Here is a 15,484-nt window from a genome sequence, read left to right on the forward strand (position 1 = left end):
GAGTGAGATGGTATACGTGTCCTCTGCGTTTTTCTGTAAATAGGATGTGGGTGTCTGTTTTTAGATGACAGTTCTCTGAATTTTTGTTTGTCCTTCCTTCTTCATTGTCTTAATCTTGTAGTTAGCTTCAGAGTATGTATTGTGAGGAAACAGACAGTTCACCACTTAGTCTGTTTAGTCAATGTGTCCTGCAGTTTTTTGCAGAAGAAACACATTTGCTTGCTTCTTTATTTCCTAAATGACTACAATGCAGGTTGTTTTAGCATTGTGTAGTCTGCAGAAATGTTCAGTGGGGTTTTCAGCTTTAGTTTAGAATAGAATGGTAATTTTTAAGTACAAGTATGTATCAGTAATGCTGCTCAGACCTGAGGTGTCAGTGCTCATTTCCTGCTTCGCTTGCTTTTATGCTGAAATATGTCTTGCAATATTACAAATGTTGAATTGCAGGTCTGCGCCCACTGTCTCAAGATAACTGATGCATTATGTGATGATGTGGCAGAATATTTATTCATTTCTCATTTTGAAAATGAACTGCGGCTTTGATGTTTGAGTAGATAAGAAGAAATAAACTGTATTCTCTTTGCATATTGCTTGTTTGACCGTAAGAGGTTCACTACCTTACCTTTGGGCTGTATTTGTACCTGCCTTCCAGTAGACGCCACCGAGGTACTGAGCACCGACCCCATCGACCTCCAGTGTGTTCCCATGGAGGCCCATTTCTGCCCCGGTCCTAAACTCCTGGTGGCCGCACCTATGACGCTGAATCCAGTAAGCCTCTCCCGAAATCCTACAACATAATCAGGCCCATCCCTCATGCAACATGTGCCCAACCACAACAGAAAAATGAATGCAACAAACGTGTGCCTAATCAGTAAGTCCTTAACGGGCAATACATTCATCCTCATATCAGAGATGCCCACTTCATTTGACGTCAACAGAGGTTTGTTGATATTGAAACAGGCAATACTTAAATTTGGACCTACAACTGTATAAGGAAGCATGCCATCTCAAAACAAGGAGAGACGTAAGGAGCGTGCAGATGCTGAATCAGGAGACGGAACGCTCTCGTAACTCACAGCCATACGAAAACATGCAAACCAATTAGCTGAGAAAATGAATTCTCTGGAGGTGAACATTAGATTTCAGAACCGATGTATGGTAAGAGATGGAGCCGATAAAGATCATCAGCAGACAGAATGTTTCTCCGTTGTAGAATGTGACAACAGAGTGTGTGAGAGCGACACTTGCAAATGATATTTTACATAGTTGTGGTGGTGGTAATTTCTTTCGGATTTAATTATAATTAATGAACGTGGCACGTTTTATTTCATGTTTACATTTCAAAATGTAGAAAAAAAAGATTCTTTGAAAACGATTGATACTTTTGTAAGATAATCTGTTCATGATGCTAGGTTTTTCGTTGAAAGGTTTTCAAAATGTCGTTGTTTGTGCCTTTGAGTTACAAGTATGTGTGTGCATCTTTTTTCCCTAATTCTTCTGTACTACAACTGACTTGCATTTTATCGTAGACTAAGAAAGTATACCTGTGTAGCCTTTCAGAATCAATGTGTCATTCTTCCGTCAACTTAGAGATGTGTGTTGTTTTGAGTGACTTGGATTTTCTTGTTCTCATGAAAGAGTATTATTTATTTAACCACTGTCCAACAGGCTAAAACTGGTCTACTGAGATAAGTGTTAATATTCATGCCTGAAGTATCTCACCTCGCATTTCAAAGCTCCACATCGAGACGGTCAAAAACAAGATTGGTTCGCATACTCATACCTCCGTTTTAAAAATAGAACTGCCTTAAGCAGACTAAATATGAGCGCTTCTTATTGCACAGTGCGTAATGTAATGTCTGATTGCAGGCCTTCTGGATGTATTAGACGTCTCATTGAGAAAATTTAAACTGGTTTCATGCAAATACTACTTACCTATTACCTGATGTCCTGGATATACTGTAAAATTAGTCACATTTATTAGATTATTAGTACATTTCTATGGTTATTGGGTGAATTTTACGAAAACATGTCCATGTCGCCCAAAAAGCAGAAAAAAACAGACAATTAAATATGACAATTAAGCACATTGCCTCCTATTGCCATTACTATAATGCAAAAAAAAAAAAAATCATCACTGTAATATGCAATAAATAACTATATATAAATAATGTGTTGAGTATTTATTAATTTGTTTAATGCAAATTTTAACAAAAATATAAAAATACAAAGAATTACATTGCAAAAAAAAAAATTCTTGTTATACAGTAAAACATGCACTACGGAAATGTGGTTTAATTGTCATGAGAACGATGTGATTCAAAAAGATCCAAAAATGAGGCTTCGTTTATGCAAAATATAGTTTTTATTGTTCTGATTTTGATATGAAATGTGACATATTTTTATGAGATTCACCTTATTACCATGTCTATCTTTTTGAGACAAACACCTTCTGATGGCTGGACTGTCTCTGCCAAAATCTATGCTCTGTCCCACCTGCTGTGTGACAGTCTGTTCGTCTCCACGTTTTGTTCAGCCATGTTTGGTGCATCCCAGAGTACTATAAGATCTGTTTTCAATGGTCGTTAGTTGCCAAAATGAAATGAATCCATTCTAACTGCATGTTTAGCTGTTTACACACTCATTCAAAGCAGATTGGCACGCATATGTTAATTTCTCGATCATTGGAGATAAGCAAAAGCCTTTCTAGAAGTTACAGACTAGTACTTGATTTGATTATTCTGCGTCTCTCCCATTGGTTTGCTGTGTACAGCACCATGTGCACCCCCCTGCACAGACATGTCAAGCGCACTGCTTGTTGTGCCAATGAATCAGACAGGTCACCCTGTGCCACTCACTGGAGAACTCAGACTGCGCAATCAGGCTTTGTCACGCCAAGGTCACGAGCCAGATGGATTTCAATTGCAATATTGCAAATGTGCCCACCCAAACAACAAATGTAAACCCACTTGAGCAAGCTATTATCTTGTTCTTTGTTTTGAAACGTCTCGGTTATTGCTACCGTTCATTAGGCGAGTCCTACAGTTGGGAAACTGACAGTAGGGCGGTTTCCAGCAGCCGTTTTAATAATGCATCAGTGGATGCCGTGCGCACCCACTAATAGAGTTCCAGTCCTTGCCAACCAAGAGCTTTATTAGATTATTGCCGTAATATATTATTGATAGTTTGTCCATGGAAGGAACATGAAAACTGTCCAACAGACGATACACAGAGGCCTGCAATCCATTAGGGTCGTACTGGAGTTTCTTTGCCCGTTTTTACTTTGAGAGAGACAGCTGGTTGAATTCTGACTATTTAAGTTTGTGTTTGTGTTTGTTGTGTTCATGTTTAGAGTGTGAACAGGTTTATATCACTGACTGTGTCCTTATTTTCAAAAGTCGGCAGACTCTAAAATGCAAGGGCGTAGATGACCGTGTGACATCTGAATATTATTCGTGTTTGGACTGTGAGCTGAAAGCTGCAGCTCTCATGTAGACCATGTTACCATTTAAAGGAAAAAAAAAAAGAAAGAAAATTGATTATTTTCAGACTGGGTACTTAGTAAAGGCCCTCATCAGCCAAAGCTTCATTTACAAGACATTACCGCCCCTCACGGGCCTTTACATGCATAAATGAATGTGACATTTAAGACAGAGAGAATGTCACGAGAGGTTTTGGATGCTCACCATTTCTCTCGAACGAAACAACAACCTTTCTCAACATATCAAGGAAGTGAAAGCCTCCCAATGCCATCCACTGTTGATGTACAAAAAGACAGAAAACCGCGAAAAAAAGAAAGAAAACAAAAGTGTTTATCATCACTTATCTCAAAGACCCTTCTCTAAACTGTTGTCTCCTTTGGGACAGCCATGTGGTTTCAACAGCATAACCCCAAGAGAGCCATAAACTTTTTTCTTTTTTTTTGGTGTGATATCCAGACCTTAAAAACATCATTGCACCTTTTTTGCTGATCAGCACACACTATCTAGGCCAAACAAAAATGAAATATCATACAATGGTGGTCTAAAACAACCCCAAATCAGAGCAAGATGATGCTATACTGTGTTATAACTGAAATATCTCTATTGTAAACATCTCTGTATAATGTTCATGTGTTTTAAGATTGTTTTAAGAAATACTGGGGCAAATACGTGTGGATTTCTTTAGGAAGGATCTGTACTGTTTATTGATGTGTTGGATTGTGTTTTGTAACTGAGTTCCATTGCCCAGCCAAGGTGTAGATGCTCTCTCTCTCTCTCTCTCTCTCTCTCTCTCTCTCTCTCTCTCTCTCTCTCTCTCTCTCTCTCTCTCTCATATAAAGAATTATGCCTTCTCCAACTGCGATCCAGCTGGAATCAACGAAATACTTGATAAAGAAAAAACAATGTGCCTCATCAGGGGCTTTAGGATTTTAAGATCTCACTTTTTAAGAAGTGTGCATACCTGCATAAAGTAGTTAGCTAGAATAATCTATGTGTACGTATTACAAATGCATCATCATCATTCTAGTTTCTATCGACACCCATTAATTACCTTCGTAACGGTACCTGTTTTAACTATATTCTCACAACTTCAGTCATGTTACGGTGTGTTTTGACAAAGCTGTCAATGGTAGTTTGAGTTTGATCATTAGCGTTACTTGGTTCCTTACCTTACATCGTAAAGTCTGTCATCGCATGAAATTAAAAATAATCTAAATAATCTACATCATAGTTTGTGCAGTTGTGGTTTAAGATTAAAAAAAATACTTAATCTATATATATCTATATATCAATATACACATTTGTATGTATTACAATGATAGATTCATTGTTACCTATGATAGTAAGTTCTTGTTGCTATGGCAACAAAACTACAACATGGCTACCTTTGTATATCTTAATTGTGAATTTTTTCACACTTCAAGTGAAATAATGTACAACGTTAACTTATTCAGAAAGGGAATGTGTTCTTAAGTTGTCTTGGAAGAAGAGATGATTGACTATTTTGTAAAAAAGAATACATATATATGTGTGTGTGTGTATGTGTGTGTATATGTATATATATATATATATATATATATATATATATATATATATATATATATATATATATATATATATATATACATATATACACATACATACACAGACTTGTGAGATACTTTATGTCCAAAGGCCCTTTGGAGACATCATACGTTATTTCTGTTTTAATGGTTATTATTTTTCTATTAAGGGGTTGTTGATCTCTTTTCGATAAGAACAGATCTTTACTTCAACAGCATCTCAGCTTTTGAACCAATCCGATGGATCAATTTGGTGGTGGTGGGGAGGGGGGGACTTTCCAGTCTAAAATTTGGTTCAATAAGGGCTGGCGATGCATTTGCAATGGTGCGTTCTGGTTTTTATAAATAACGCAGCCCTGTGATGTCAGAAATGGGACAGTATCAGACACAGCGAGCCCCTGATTTCAGTCTCTGATCCCCTCTGGCCCGCCCAGACTGCACCCCAGCTGTGCTGGGACCTGGTGACTCACGTCACCCCATTGGTGTACGAATGTGTGTTATTCACCTTGTTTGCACTTATGTACATAACTGAGTCAAAATATTCAGAATTTATTTTGAATATACATAGATGAATAAATATATATATGTAGAAGAGCAGATTCAAATCAAATGTCTGTATTGTTCGGAATACAGGTAAACAGTTAAAAAGATAGATGCTGTTTTGCCGGGGTGTCGAGGAGAAATTTGTTGTTTGTTCTGTTTGCTAATGCCCTCGTTCTTGTCGTTAAGCATGATATTGCATTTTGCGGAGAAAATGATGTCAAAAAAGGCTTTGTAGTTTTGCATAGCTTACAAAAGCGCGTCGAGTTGAGCACTGTGTCCACTTGCGTCTGATCCCGAGGTGCTGTTGTGTCCAGAAACCAAAGAACGGCCAACTTGATTCTCTTTTACCTCTACATCGTGCTGTGCATTTCAGGCTCACAGTTTTGTTTTCTGTGTAGTCCCATGAGATACAATGGAAAAGGGGATGTAATAGGGCAGCATGGGGAAGTTTAGCACATAAAGAGCACCTCAGGATCAGACTGCAGCTGACAGCATTGCTGCAGGTTATACAAAATGCAGAATTTCAGTTTTCCGTTTGGTTTGGTTGTTGACGGACATTTTCCATTCTTGTGCATTCACCAAGAACAACAAATAAACCTGAAAATCTCACAGGATTTCCTCAATCAAATTGCTTCAAAATCCCACGTGAAATCGCCAGACAAAACCCTCTGTTGAAGAAAACTTGTACATTCTGTGCTCTACAGTTGCTTTGGAAGCCAATAATTTTGTTGCCATGGCACTTGCCCTAATAGTGAGGGAGAGACAGAGTCTTTTGTAGGTTCTTGCATATAGACGCACCTTTGGACCAATTGAATATGGTCCTCAGCCTTTTGACTGTAAAGCTGAGGTAGCACTTAGGACTTAGCATAGACTAAGGGTCCCCACTTGCATCCAGAAGCTGAATGCGAACACACGGGACACTCCTTTTACCACTGTGCTTGACAGAGAAAAAAAAATCAACAAACACTCTTCTGCTGTCCATTATCCTGTGCCTAAACATTCAGTGTGATGTGAAAGGACTGGTCTGTAAAGAAAGCCATTGAGGTTAGACTTCCACCTAACTGTGCCCTACATTCAGTCACGTCATTGTCATATCTGTGACTGGAACACTAACGTCTTTGGTTCGTCTTAAAGTGTAGAAGTCACTGAGACCGGAGCATCACATTAATGTTGTACAAAGCTGTATAGTTTCAAATGAAATCACTCATTGATGCAGAGGTTATGTCCCTTTAAAGGCATCTGCTGATGCCTGTGTAAATGCTATTGTGTGTGTGGAACCGTTCAAAGAATGTCTACATTGTTTCAAAGCCATATGTAATGGATTCCTCTCTCTCCCACTGTAGGACAAGATAAAACTGAATGCTTTGACTCTTTATATGAAATGCTTCTCTTTCTATTTAGCTTATTGTGCTTGTATGTGCTTCAAGAACTGTGCTTCTTGTCAATCCCTTTGCAATATATAAATGTATGGAATATATACATACTTAAGACTTATGTTCTTTTTGTTTGACATTTTAATAAAGCACTTAAAAGGCAAATTTGGGCTGTGTTTGGTGTGTTTCTCCCCCTGGATATATTCAAATACAAACTGCTCTAAAGAGATATCAACAAAACAAATAATTGGATTCAAGAATTAGACCACATCTTAAAATATGTCACTGGCATTGCTTTGTTTTAAGATGCACAACAGTAATGTTTTTTTATTATTATTCCTAAGGCACATTTATAAGAGCTACCTAAATGTCCTAATTAAACTTAGGCCTAATCCTGGTTTAGTGTCTGTGAAACCATAAGGTGAAACCAATAAAAACATTTTTTTTTTATATTCAAAACACTGAAAATGTTGAGATAATGCCACCAGTTGTGACTTTTTGTCTGTGTTGAAAATTATGCCCTAGATGTGTCTACTAACAGAGACCACTTCTTGATAAATACACGCATGCTTTAAATATAGTTTTTTAACCTGTGTCAGTGTTGAAAACGTTGAAAACACTAGCCACTATTAAAAAACTTTGAATCTGTTCATTGAGTGTCCCATGGCTCACTTTTTCTTATTTTTATCTTATTATATTCACAGTATTGGTATTGTATATTAAACTAATATGGTAAATATCTCAATATCTGAATACATAGGCTACTGTATTGGAGGTTTATTATTATATACCAATAAAATTATTAATTATATATACCGGTGTGTGTATAATATTGGTGTACTTTTTGTCATTTTTGTGAGTGATGTGATTTCCGGCGGATGTTTATTGGTCAGTGTGAGGCGTTTGCGAGAAAAATGGTTCTATTTGGGGCCCGCCTTAAATCAGCGAATCGGTTCTTTTGAACAGTTCGTTTTATAGAACCGGTTCAAAAAACGACTTTGCGATCCCCTTGCGTCATACCGTAATTGCGTGAAAACGATGCGTGTCAGTATGTTGCAGTCATTATTCAGTGTAAAAAAAAACGAATTCAGAGTAATGAACTTGCTTGCTAGTAATTAATACTTAAATTATTAATATAGCTTATGTTGGGAAACTTTATGCACGTTAAACTAATCATGTGTTGATGATACTACCATACAATCAAGTTAACATTTCCTGTACTTTTTGTTTTGTAACATTTCTGCTATTCGGCTATTAACTTTCGGTCTGTCAGTCAATTTCTGGGTTCCAACTGCCCTTACCAGACTCAAGATTCACTCAGTTCGTAAACCAATTCAACCGATTCACTGAAGAGATCCGAATCGGAAGAACAGTTTGCTCACGCTACTGTGTGAGAGGAGCTCCGCTGCGAGGCCGCTGCTGTCTGGGCCGATATGCAGAGGCGGGCCGGGGGAAAGAGACACAAGAAGGGAAGGCAATGCAGGATTCCAAGACGGCGTCTATAAGTTGAAGATCTCAGAGCAAGAGACCTGAAGCCGCTGATTATATTCGTCGCACAGCAGTGGTATTAAAGCAGCAAAGGGCCGTTTGTTTGAGTGCAGCCTCGCTCTCTTTGAGAAGCACTAGCCAGCTAACGCTAGTCATGTAACGTTAGCGCTCCATTCACACGGACGCCAAACATGGACACGACTACACACAATACTTGTGTTTTATATCGCCTCTGTGGCTGACATACTCTCGGGTTATCGGATATCGATGGAGATAGTGTGCAGATGGAGGTGCGTTGTGGATTTAGCTAAGTTAGACATTCACTCAGAGAAAATACTCCTCTGTTGAATCTGTGGCTTTGATTTCTTTGAACCCGAGAAAAGTGCTCCTCTGTGTTGTTTTGATCATAAAACGTCTCGGTAAGACTTGCTGTGATATTTTTATGTTTTTATGGCCGGTGCTGAGCAGATAAAGTTAGCTGTAGCTTAAGCCTGGATCAGACCAAATGAAGGAGTATAAGGTGGTTGTGCTGGGCAGTGGCGGCGTGGGCAAGTCCGCACTCACGGTCCAGTTTGTGACCGGGACATTCATAGAAAAATATGACCCGACCATCGAGGACTTCTATAGGAAGGAGATCGAGGTGGATTCGTCCCCCTCGGTGCTGGAGATCCTGGACACCGCTGGGACCGAGCAGTTTGCGTCCATGCGAGATCTGTACATTAAAAATGGGCAAGGCTTCATTTTAGTCTACAGCCTTGTCAATCAGCAGTCATTTCAGGTGAGTGCTGCACCTCATATCTGGATACTAGTCCAGCAAATGGGCACTAGAGGTTTAGATCAGGACATTACCACAAACGAGGTCAGAAAATCACTAGCAAGGGAACTTCTGTGATTCACAAATTTACCAAACCTAAATCCCTTAAGTCAGACATAAAGAAGACATAAAATCATAAGTAAAAGTAGTTTTGTGTCTCATGCAACAGGTTGGAACTTGATTCTTGATCTCACACACCCACTATTTGTTTCATAACTTTTTTTTTGTACATTGTTCACGTGAAGTACATAACATTTTGTTTTACATGGGGCAAAAAATTATATATCAAGAACAATATTGGATGGGATCCTAATACACAAAAGGAGACAAAAGTAATACTATAAAATGTGTGTTTAAAGTTAAATATAATGTAAATTCTAAAATGACTCGTTTGCCTGAAGTTTTAAAGTCCCTCGATTAAAGTTGATGCATTTATCATTCACCCTGTCTATGTTTAAAACCATATTTTGGATCTTACTGTGAGCAATTAATCTGTGCATGTTTCATTTAAACAAAAAACCTGAGTAATAATTAATCCTTGTCATAACTGGATATTCTGGTGAAACAACCCTTTTCTCTGGTTGTGTGTGCAGGACTTCTTCAATTATTTTGTCCACTTAAACCACGCCCTTCAAGCTTGCATTCATCTGTTTCCTCTTTTGAGTGCAATTCCCACATCTCAAAATCCAGTCAACAACTTATGGACAGAATCATGTCCTTGCCCTACATTTGGGCTTTTTTAATGTTCTGTTACACTTAAATGTACGTCACAGTACAGAAGAAAAGATCAGTTGCTACTTCCGTTTCTTCAACAAGTTGTTCATTTCTCCATAAACAAAACAGACTCAGAGTCTTAAACTGTTATCTTATTTATACTTTTGTTTTGATGTGTCATTCTTCATGCTCCGTAGGACATCAGACCAATGCGGGACCAGATCGTCCGTGTGAAACGCTTCGAGAAGGTGCCTCTAATCTTGGTGGGGAATAAGGTGGATCTGGAGTCGGAGCGGGAGGTCGCAGGTTCTGACGGCCGTGCCCTTGCACAAGAGTGGGGCTGTCCCTTCATAGAGACCTCGGCCAAGAGCAAGAGCATGGTTGATGAGCTGTTCGCCGAGATTGTAAGGCAGATGAACTACACCACTTTGCCCGAGAAGCAAGAGCAGTGCTGCACCGCCTGCGTTGTGCAGTGAGCGTCCCGGCCTTACTTTCACTCCAGGTATGAGAAAGCAAAACCTTGAGTAAAACAAACCAACATTCAGGATTTCTTGTGCACTCACACATCGCAGTGAGTCTGTGATGCTCGTGTTTATCTCAAAATGTACACAAATACTTTCAAATGTCTACGTAAAATAGTGACCATTAATAACATTTTAAAAAGTATTTATATAAAGAATGTGGCCTGAAGAACAAAACTGCTAAATCCCAATACCAGTGAGATGAAGCATAAAGAGAATGTGCTCTCTGGACAATCCTTGTGAAGAAAGAGGAAATCCAAACATCCTGAATGGAAAGTGATGTCGCAAAACAGGAAATGGTGTTCATGAGATTTTTAGGATGACTCAGATGTAGCATTCTTAAAGTCTCCATCAGATGGAAGCCATTTTTTTTTCTGAGTGAAGATGATCTTACCTCATGACGCAGAGATGTCATTAATTTGGAAGTTAAATTCCAAAGTAAATCCATTGCATCTTATGTACATATAATATAATGTATTTATTGTTTAACATTTCTGTAACCAAAGCCCATTTCTGTGTTCCTTAGATACATGATCCAGACGGACGCTCTTTTGAACCAGTCTCTGATCGTATGACCCTCTGAGCCACACCTGTGCCACTGAGCCCCTTGAACTCTGACACTTAAGACATCTGGCCGAGGCTTGACTTTGCTGCCCGGAAATAAATCATCGCAGGGTCTTCAAAACTCAAATCCTCCGGGGTCTGGATTGTAGAGCACATACAATATCTTCAAGTTATGTTTTGGTTACCTGGAAATAAGTCAAATCTGCGAATTGGAGCACAGAAAACTTTTTGGGCTATTAATAGCTATTTTTCATATATATAGGGAAAAGAGTTATGACGAGCAGGTCATCTCAGGGCTATAATATCCCTGGAGAAGCTCCGTTCTAAATGATCCCTGTTTTTTCTTTTAACATATTAAGTTTGATATCTAATTATTAAACTGTAACAGCCATTATGCAGGTTTGAGACCTCAGTATATAACATTTATTCTTTTTTTTCTTTTTCCCCCTCTTGATTTTTTTTAAACTACTGGTATGTATGCTTTCTCTCCTAATACTCTATTTATTAAAGTCTTTAATTACCGAGATAGCTGAATATTGCGTTTTTATATTCTGTTGGCTGTTTTGGCTTTTTGTGATTACAGTATGCATTGTTTCTGAAGTACAGCATTGATGATGCCTTAAATGATTACAGTCTGAAACCTGTGTCGTCAGTCTTTTCTTGTAATCTTTGTTTTTGACATACATTCATGTCATGACCACTGCTTCTATAGAAAATTATGTTAATAGTCATTCATCTCCATAATGTGAATATAATGCTTAGCTCTTAAAATTGTAAGCACATAAAATGTACAAATGCCAAAGGCTTAGTCAGTGACATGTTGGAGACATTTAAACCAAAACGACTAAATAAAGAACTCGAAATTGATGCATGAATACCTCACAATAGGCTTTTGATAATGACCTTTTAGTTTCTTGGAAATCAGCCATTATCAGTTTTCAACAATCTTTCTTATTGAGACAGACACCCAGTGTCTAAAATCTGTGAATCTTGCGATGATAAACCTGTTTTAAAAAAAGATGCCATAATTAAATGTTTTGTCATGCATATGTAAATGAAATTCAGGACGTATGGTGGAGAGAGAAGGAATTAAAACTGTATTCTTTAAAGTGTTTTAAATGCATCATTAAATACAAAAAAAAAATAGCCTTCATCCTTTTGCTGTCTGTCCACACGGCCTGTGGTTAAGAAGATGGGCATGAACGTAATGGCTACTGTAACAGCTGCAGCATTCTCTGTGGAAAACCTGTTGGAATGGTCACCATCTGCAGCACTTGATTTGATATCCGCGGCAGAGTGACTCAACAGAAGGTACATCCGAGTCAAAGGCTTGTGACTATCATGGGAGAGGCTTTAAGAGTCATCTCTGAATCTCCTTGACTCACCCAGCCAGAGTTCACTATCCAGATTTAGAGAAGGAAAAAGATATATAGGGCTCCAAATTCAGGTGCGTCATCCTGCAGCCCCCTTATTGAGAACCACTTCTCTAAAGGGTGCTAAATAGTTTTTAAAGTTTTTCTGAATTGCTAAAACACATTTCTCAAAACCATCACCCACTTCTCAAAACTTTAAACACAAAACCAAATCTTCAAACTACATTTAGAGAACATCTGACTCATCTGGATTCTCCCAAAAAAAAAAAATCTGTGCTCAAAATAATGTTTTCAGATCATACACAAAGCCAGTCAAAAAATAAAACGCTACATCAAAAATGGAGAACACACCCAAATCATGCAGCTGCAGAAAAAAGTAGCCTATATTGTTACACCGTAAACAAAATTTGCAATTACGTTAAAGTATAATAATCGCAACTTACAGTAGTAAGATTAATAAATTGTATACTGTATGCACTGCAACTATTGTACTGAATGTCTGTATTTCAACACTTGCATACTGTGAAAATACAGGTACAAATAAAAGGTAAATAAAAACGTTACAGTGCACTCAAAATAGTTGTGCAACTGCAAAATCAAAGGCAGTGAAATATTAATTCTGCCTCAGCATCATGTCTTTGTGCTGGGTCTGGTCTGAGGACATTGTCCACATTATAGGCAATGTCATCTCTTGCCAGAAAAAGGGAAAAACCCTCCAGCCTTGACAACACCACACCTGGCTCTTTCTCATCCTCTTCCTCCTCGTCCATCACCGCACCTTTTGAGCTTTGTTTGTTTTTTACGCCTCTGTTTTAAAGACATATTTCTATAAACAAATGACAAAAAAATTGTGAAATTATATGTTCGCCTAGTCCTGATACTTTGTATCATGGTTTAAAAAATGTCATATTTTATCTCATTTATAAAGATATATGATAAGGAGATATTCTGTAATGTAAATAACAGGATGGGCCGTGCAAATTAAATGCTTATTTTTATTGTTGGTTTGTTAGTTGTCTATCGTACAGTATATACCTTATGATATATAACGATCATTTTAAAAACTAAATTACACCTAGTTTATAAATCCTACCAAGGCTATCAGTGAATACTTTGAGATACCTATAGTAAATATTATAAACTTTTAATCAAATTAAATTTTGTTTTATCTTTCCTTTAATTTATTATTTTCTGCTTTTATGAAAATATATATTTTTAACTTTGTTAATTAATTTTTACATAAATTTTTATATTCGTTTATTTTTGTTTTTGTTTATTTGTTTATTCCCACATGTATTTATTTTTACATTTATTGATTGATTCATTTATTTTTATTTTTCTGTGTGCAACATGTAAATGAGGAAGGCGGTCCTTGTGTAGCTTTAGCCCATCATTGGTTAAGAGCTCACCACAATCTATGGAGCTCACCCACGCACAGAATCGTCTGACCAACTGAGTTATCAGTAAATGACGGCTGGATAGTTCTGGTACTTATTGTAGTACTATCTGACTCTCGCACATATTTTGAACTCGACAGGAGACTGGCTTGCTGCGATGGACGCGCCCGAACCAAGGAATATGTTGGAAAGAGTCATCACCCTGGAGCCAGCTTCACATCATGTGTCTGACCAGGTGCGTGAGCTGGCAACACCAGATCACAAATGGAACACTGGGGGAGCTTGACTGTTTGGAGGATAGCCACGCCCACATTTACAAAGGACTTAAAGGGTTACTTCAGCGATTAGCATATGGCTTTGTATCAGTAGAAACCCTGGAGTATATTCAAATTATTGTGCTTTCCCCCCTCATATCTCCCTGAGACAAGAGATTTATGCATTTTATTTCTGGAAAAGTTCCTCCTATGATGCAAATTGATGATGTTTGCATCATAGGAGGAATGTTTGCCTAGAGGCTAAACACTACAGCCAGCAGAGGGAGCCATTTCCGCATGTTTTGAATCCGCGCATGGGGGATGGGAGATTACACTCAGCTTGCAGGGAGAGCTCAGCTGGCAGCTACAGGCACTCATTTAAACGGAGCTATGGTGAGCAATGTAAGTCTTTTAACTTCTCAAATTAATTTCTATGAAGGTTAAGCTTGCAAAGGCATGAACTGAAACGCGCCAGACTGAACTCGCGTTGTGAATGTATGCCGCGAGTGTAGTCGCGATTACCTCAGCTCTCATCACTCCTGCAGTTAGTGCTCAGTGCTGTGACACTCGCGCGGTGACTCACTCATTATATTGAACAGACACGTTCAGTTTTTAATTGTAGTGTCTTCTCTAACTCAGTCACAGTAAACAAGTTGGTGGCTTTGTGAATGGCCTCACAGGCAGCGAAGCATTCTGGGAATTGTAGTCTTTCATCCCCATTGGACAAAAATACATTTTCTGTCTTTTCTCAGTCTAGAAGACACCAAATTCAAAAATAATTTCACATTTTTACTGCATTGATGACCCAGTTTAAATACAGATTCATCTTCCCAGCGCTGAAGTGACTTTTTGACTTCCCTTGACTTCCCATCTTCCCTAGACTTTTTGACTTTTTTGGAGACATAATTCCAAGTTTCTCTGTATCTCCAGCATCCCCTGTATCTCCAGAATTCCTGCCCCACTTCCATCTCCTCAAATAGTCAATCCTCTAACCCCATCATCGCTAATGTCCTTCAGGCCTTCTGCAGCTTCCATGGGTGTGGAAGATTTTCAAAGTGTATTTAGGCCATCAGCTCCTTACAGCACAGAGGATCCTCTGTCTCTGCCTCCGGGACCATCGCTCCACTTTGGCCTGTCAACACTTCGGCACCACCTTGGCTCCACCCTCCCTTGTCTCCACCAGAAACTATCGGCCATAAGACTTCTCCGGGCTCCCTTGTCCCTCTGGCTTCACCTTAGTCAGCCGTGGACCTGCCTGCACCTTTGGCTTTGTTTGGCTACGTCCTCGGGTCCCACCGGCTCAGCTTCTGTCCTCTGGTTCCCCGGTTCTACCTCAGACGCTCGTCGCCCCAGTCCCATCTCGGTCTCCAGGACCTTCAACAATGCATGGCTCATTGGC

General features: G+C 38.7%; 2 protein-coding genes across 7 annotated transcripts in view; both read left to right on the forward strand.

Annotated features, from left to right (window-relative positions):
• Positions 1 to 4,323, forward strand: part of mbnl3 (muscleblind-like splicing regulator 3) — a 67,620-nt gene extending 63,297 nt beyond the window's left edge. For 5 of the 6 annotated variants that reach the window (XM_067457683.1, XM_067457678.1, XM_067457677.1 and 2 more), the window contains one exon: positions 656 to 4,323. In XM_067457683.1, the coding sequence (XP_067313784.1) occupies positions 656 to 673 (18 nt within the window). In that variant the 3' untranslated portion in view covers positions 674 to 4,323. Of the gene's footprint in view, positions 1 to 652 lie in introns of all 6 variants that reach the window. The other variant, XM_067457679.1, reaches the window with a different exon arrangement.
• A 3,987-nt stretch (positions 4,324 to 8,310) lies between these two features.
• On the forward strand, positions 8,311 to 11,701 carry rap2c (RAP2C, member of RAS oncogene family). The gene is made up of 3 exons (XM_067457684.1): positions 8,311 to 9,226; positions 10,174 to 10,478; positions 11,024 to 11,701. The coding sequence occupies exons 1-2, from the start codon at positions 8,954 to 8,956 to the stop codon at positions 10,450 to 10,452; spliced, it is 552 nt and encodes a 183-aa protein (XP_067313785.1). The 5' UTR covers positions 8,311 to 8,953; the 3' UTR covers positions 10,453 to 10,478; positions 11,024 to 11,701.
• Positions 11,702 to 15,484: the final 3,783 nt, after the last annotated feature.

Source organism: Pseudorasbora parva, chromosome 11 (assembly GCF_024679245.1).
Source record: "Pseudorasbora parva isolate DD20220531a chromosome 11, ASM2467924v1, whole genome shotgun sequence".
Classification (NCBI taxonomy): domain Eukaryota; kingdom Metazoa; phylum Chordata; class Actinopteri; order Cypriniformes; family Gobionidae; genus Pseudorasbora; species Pseudorasbora parva.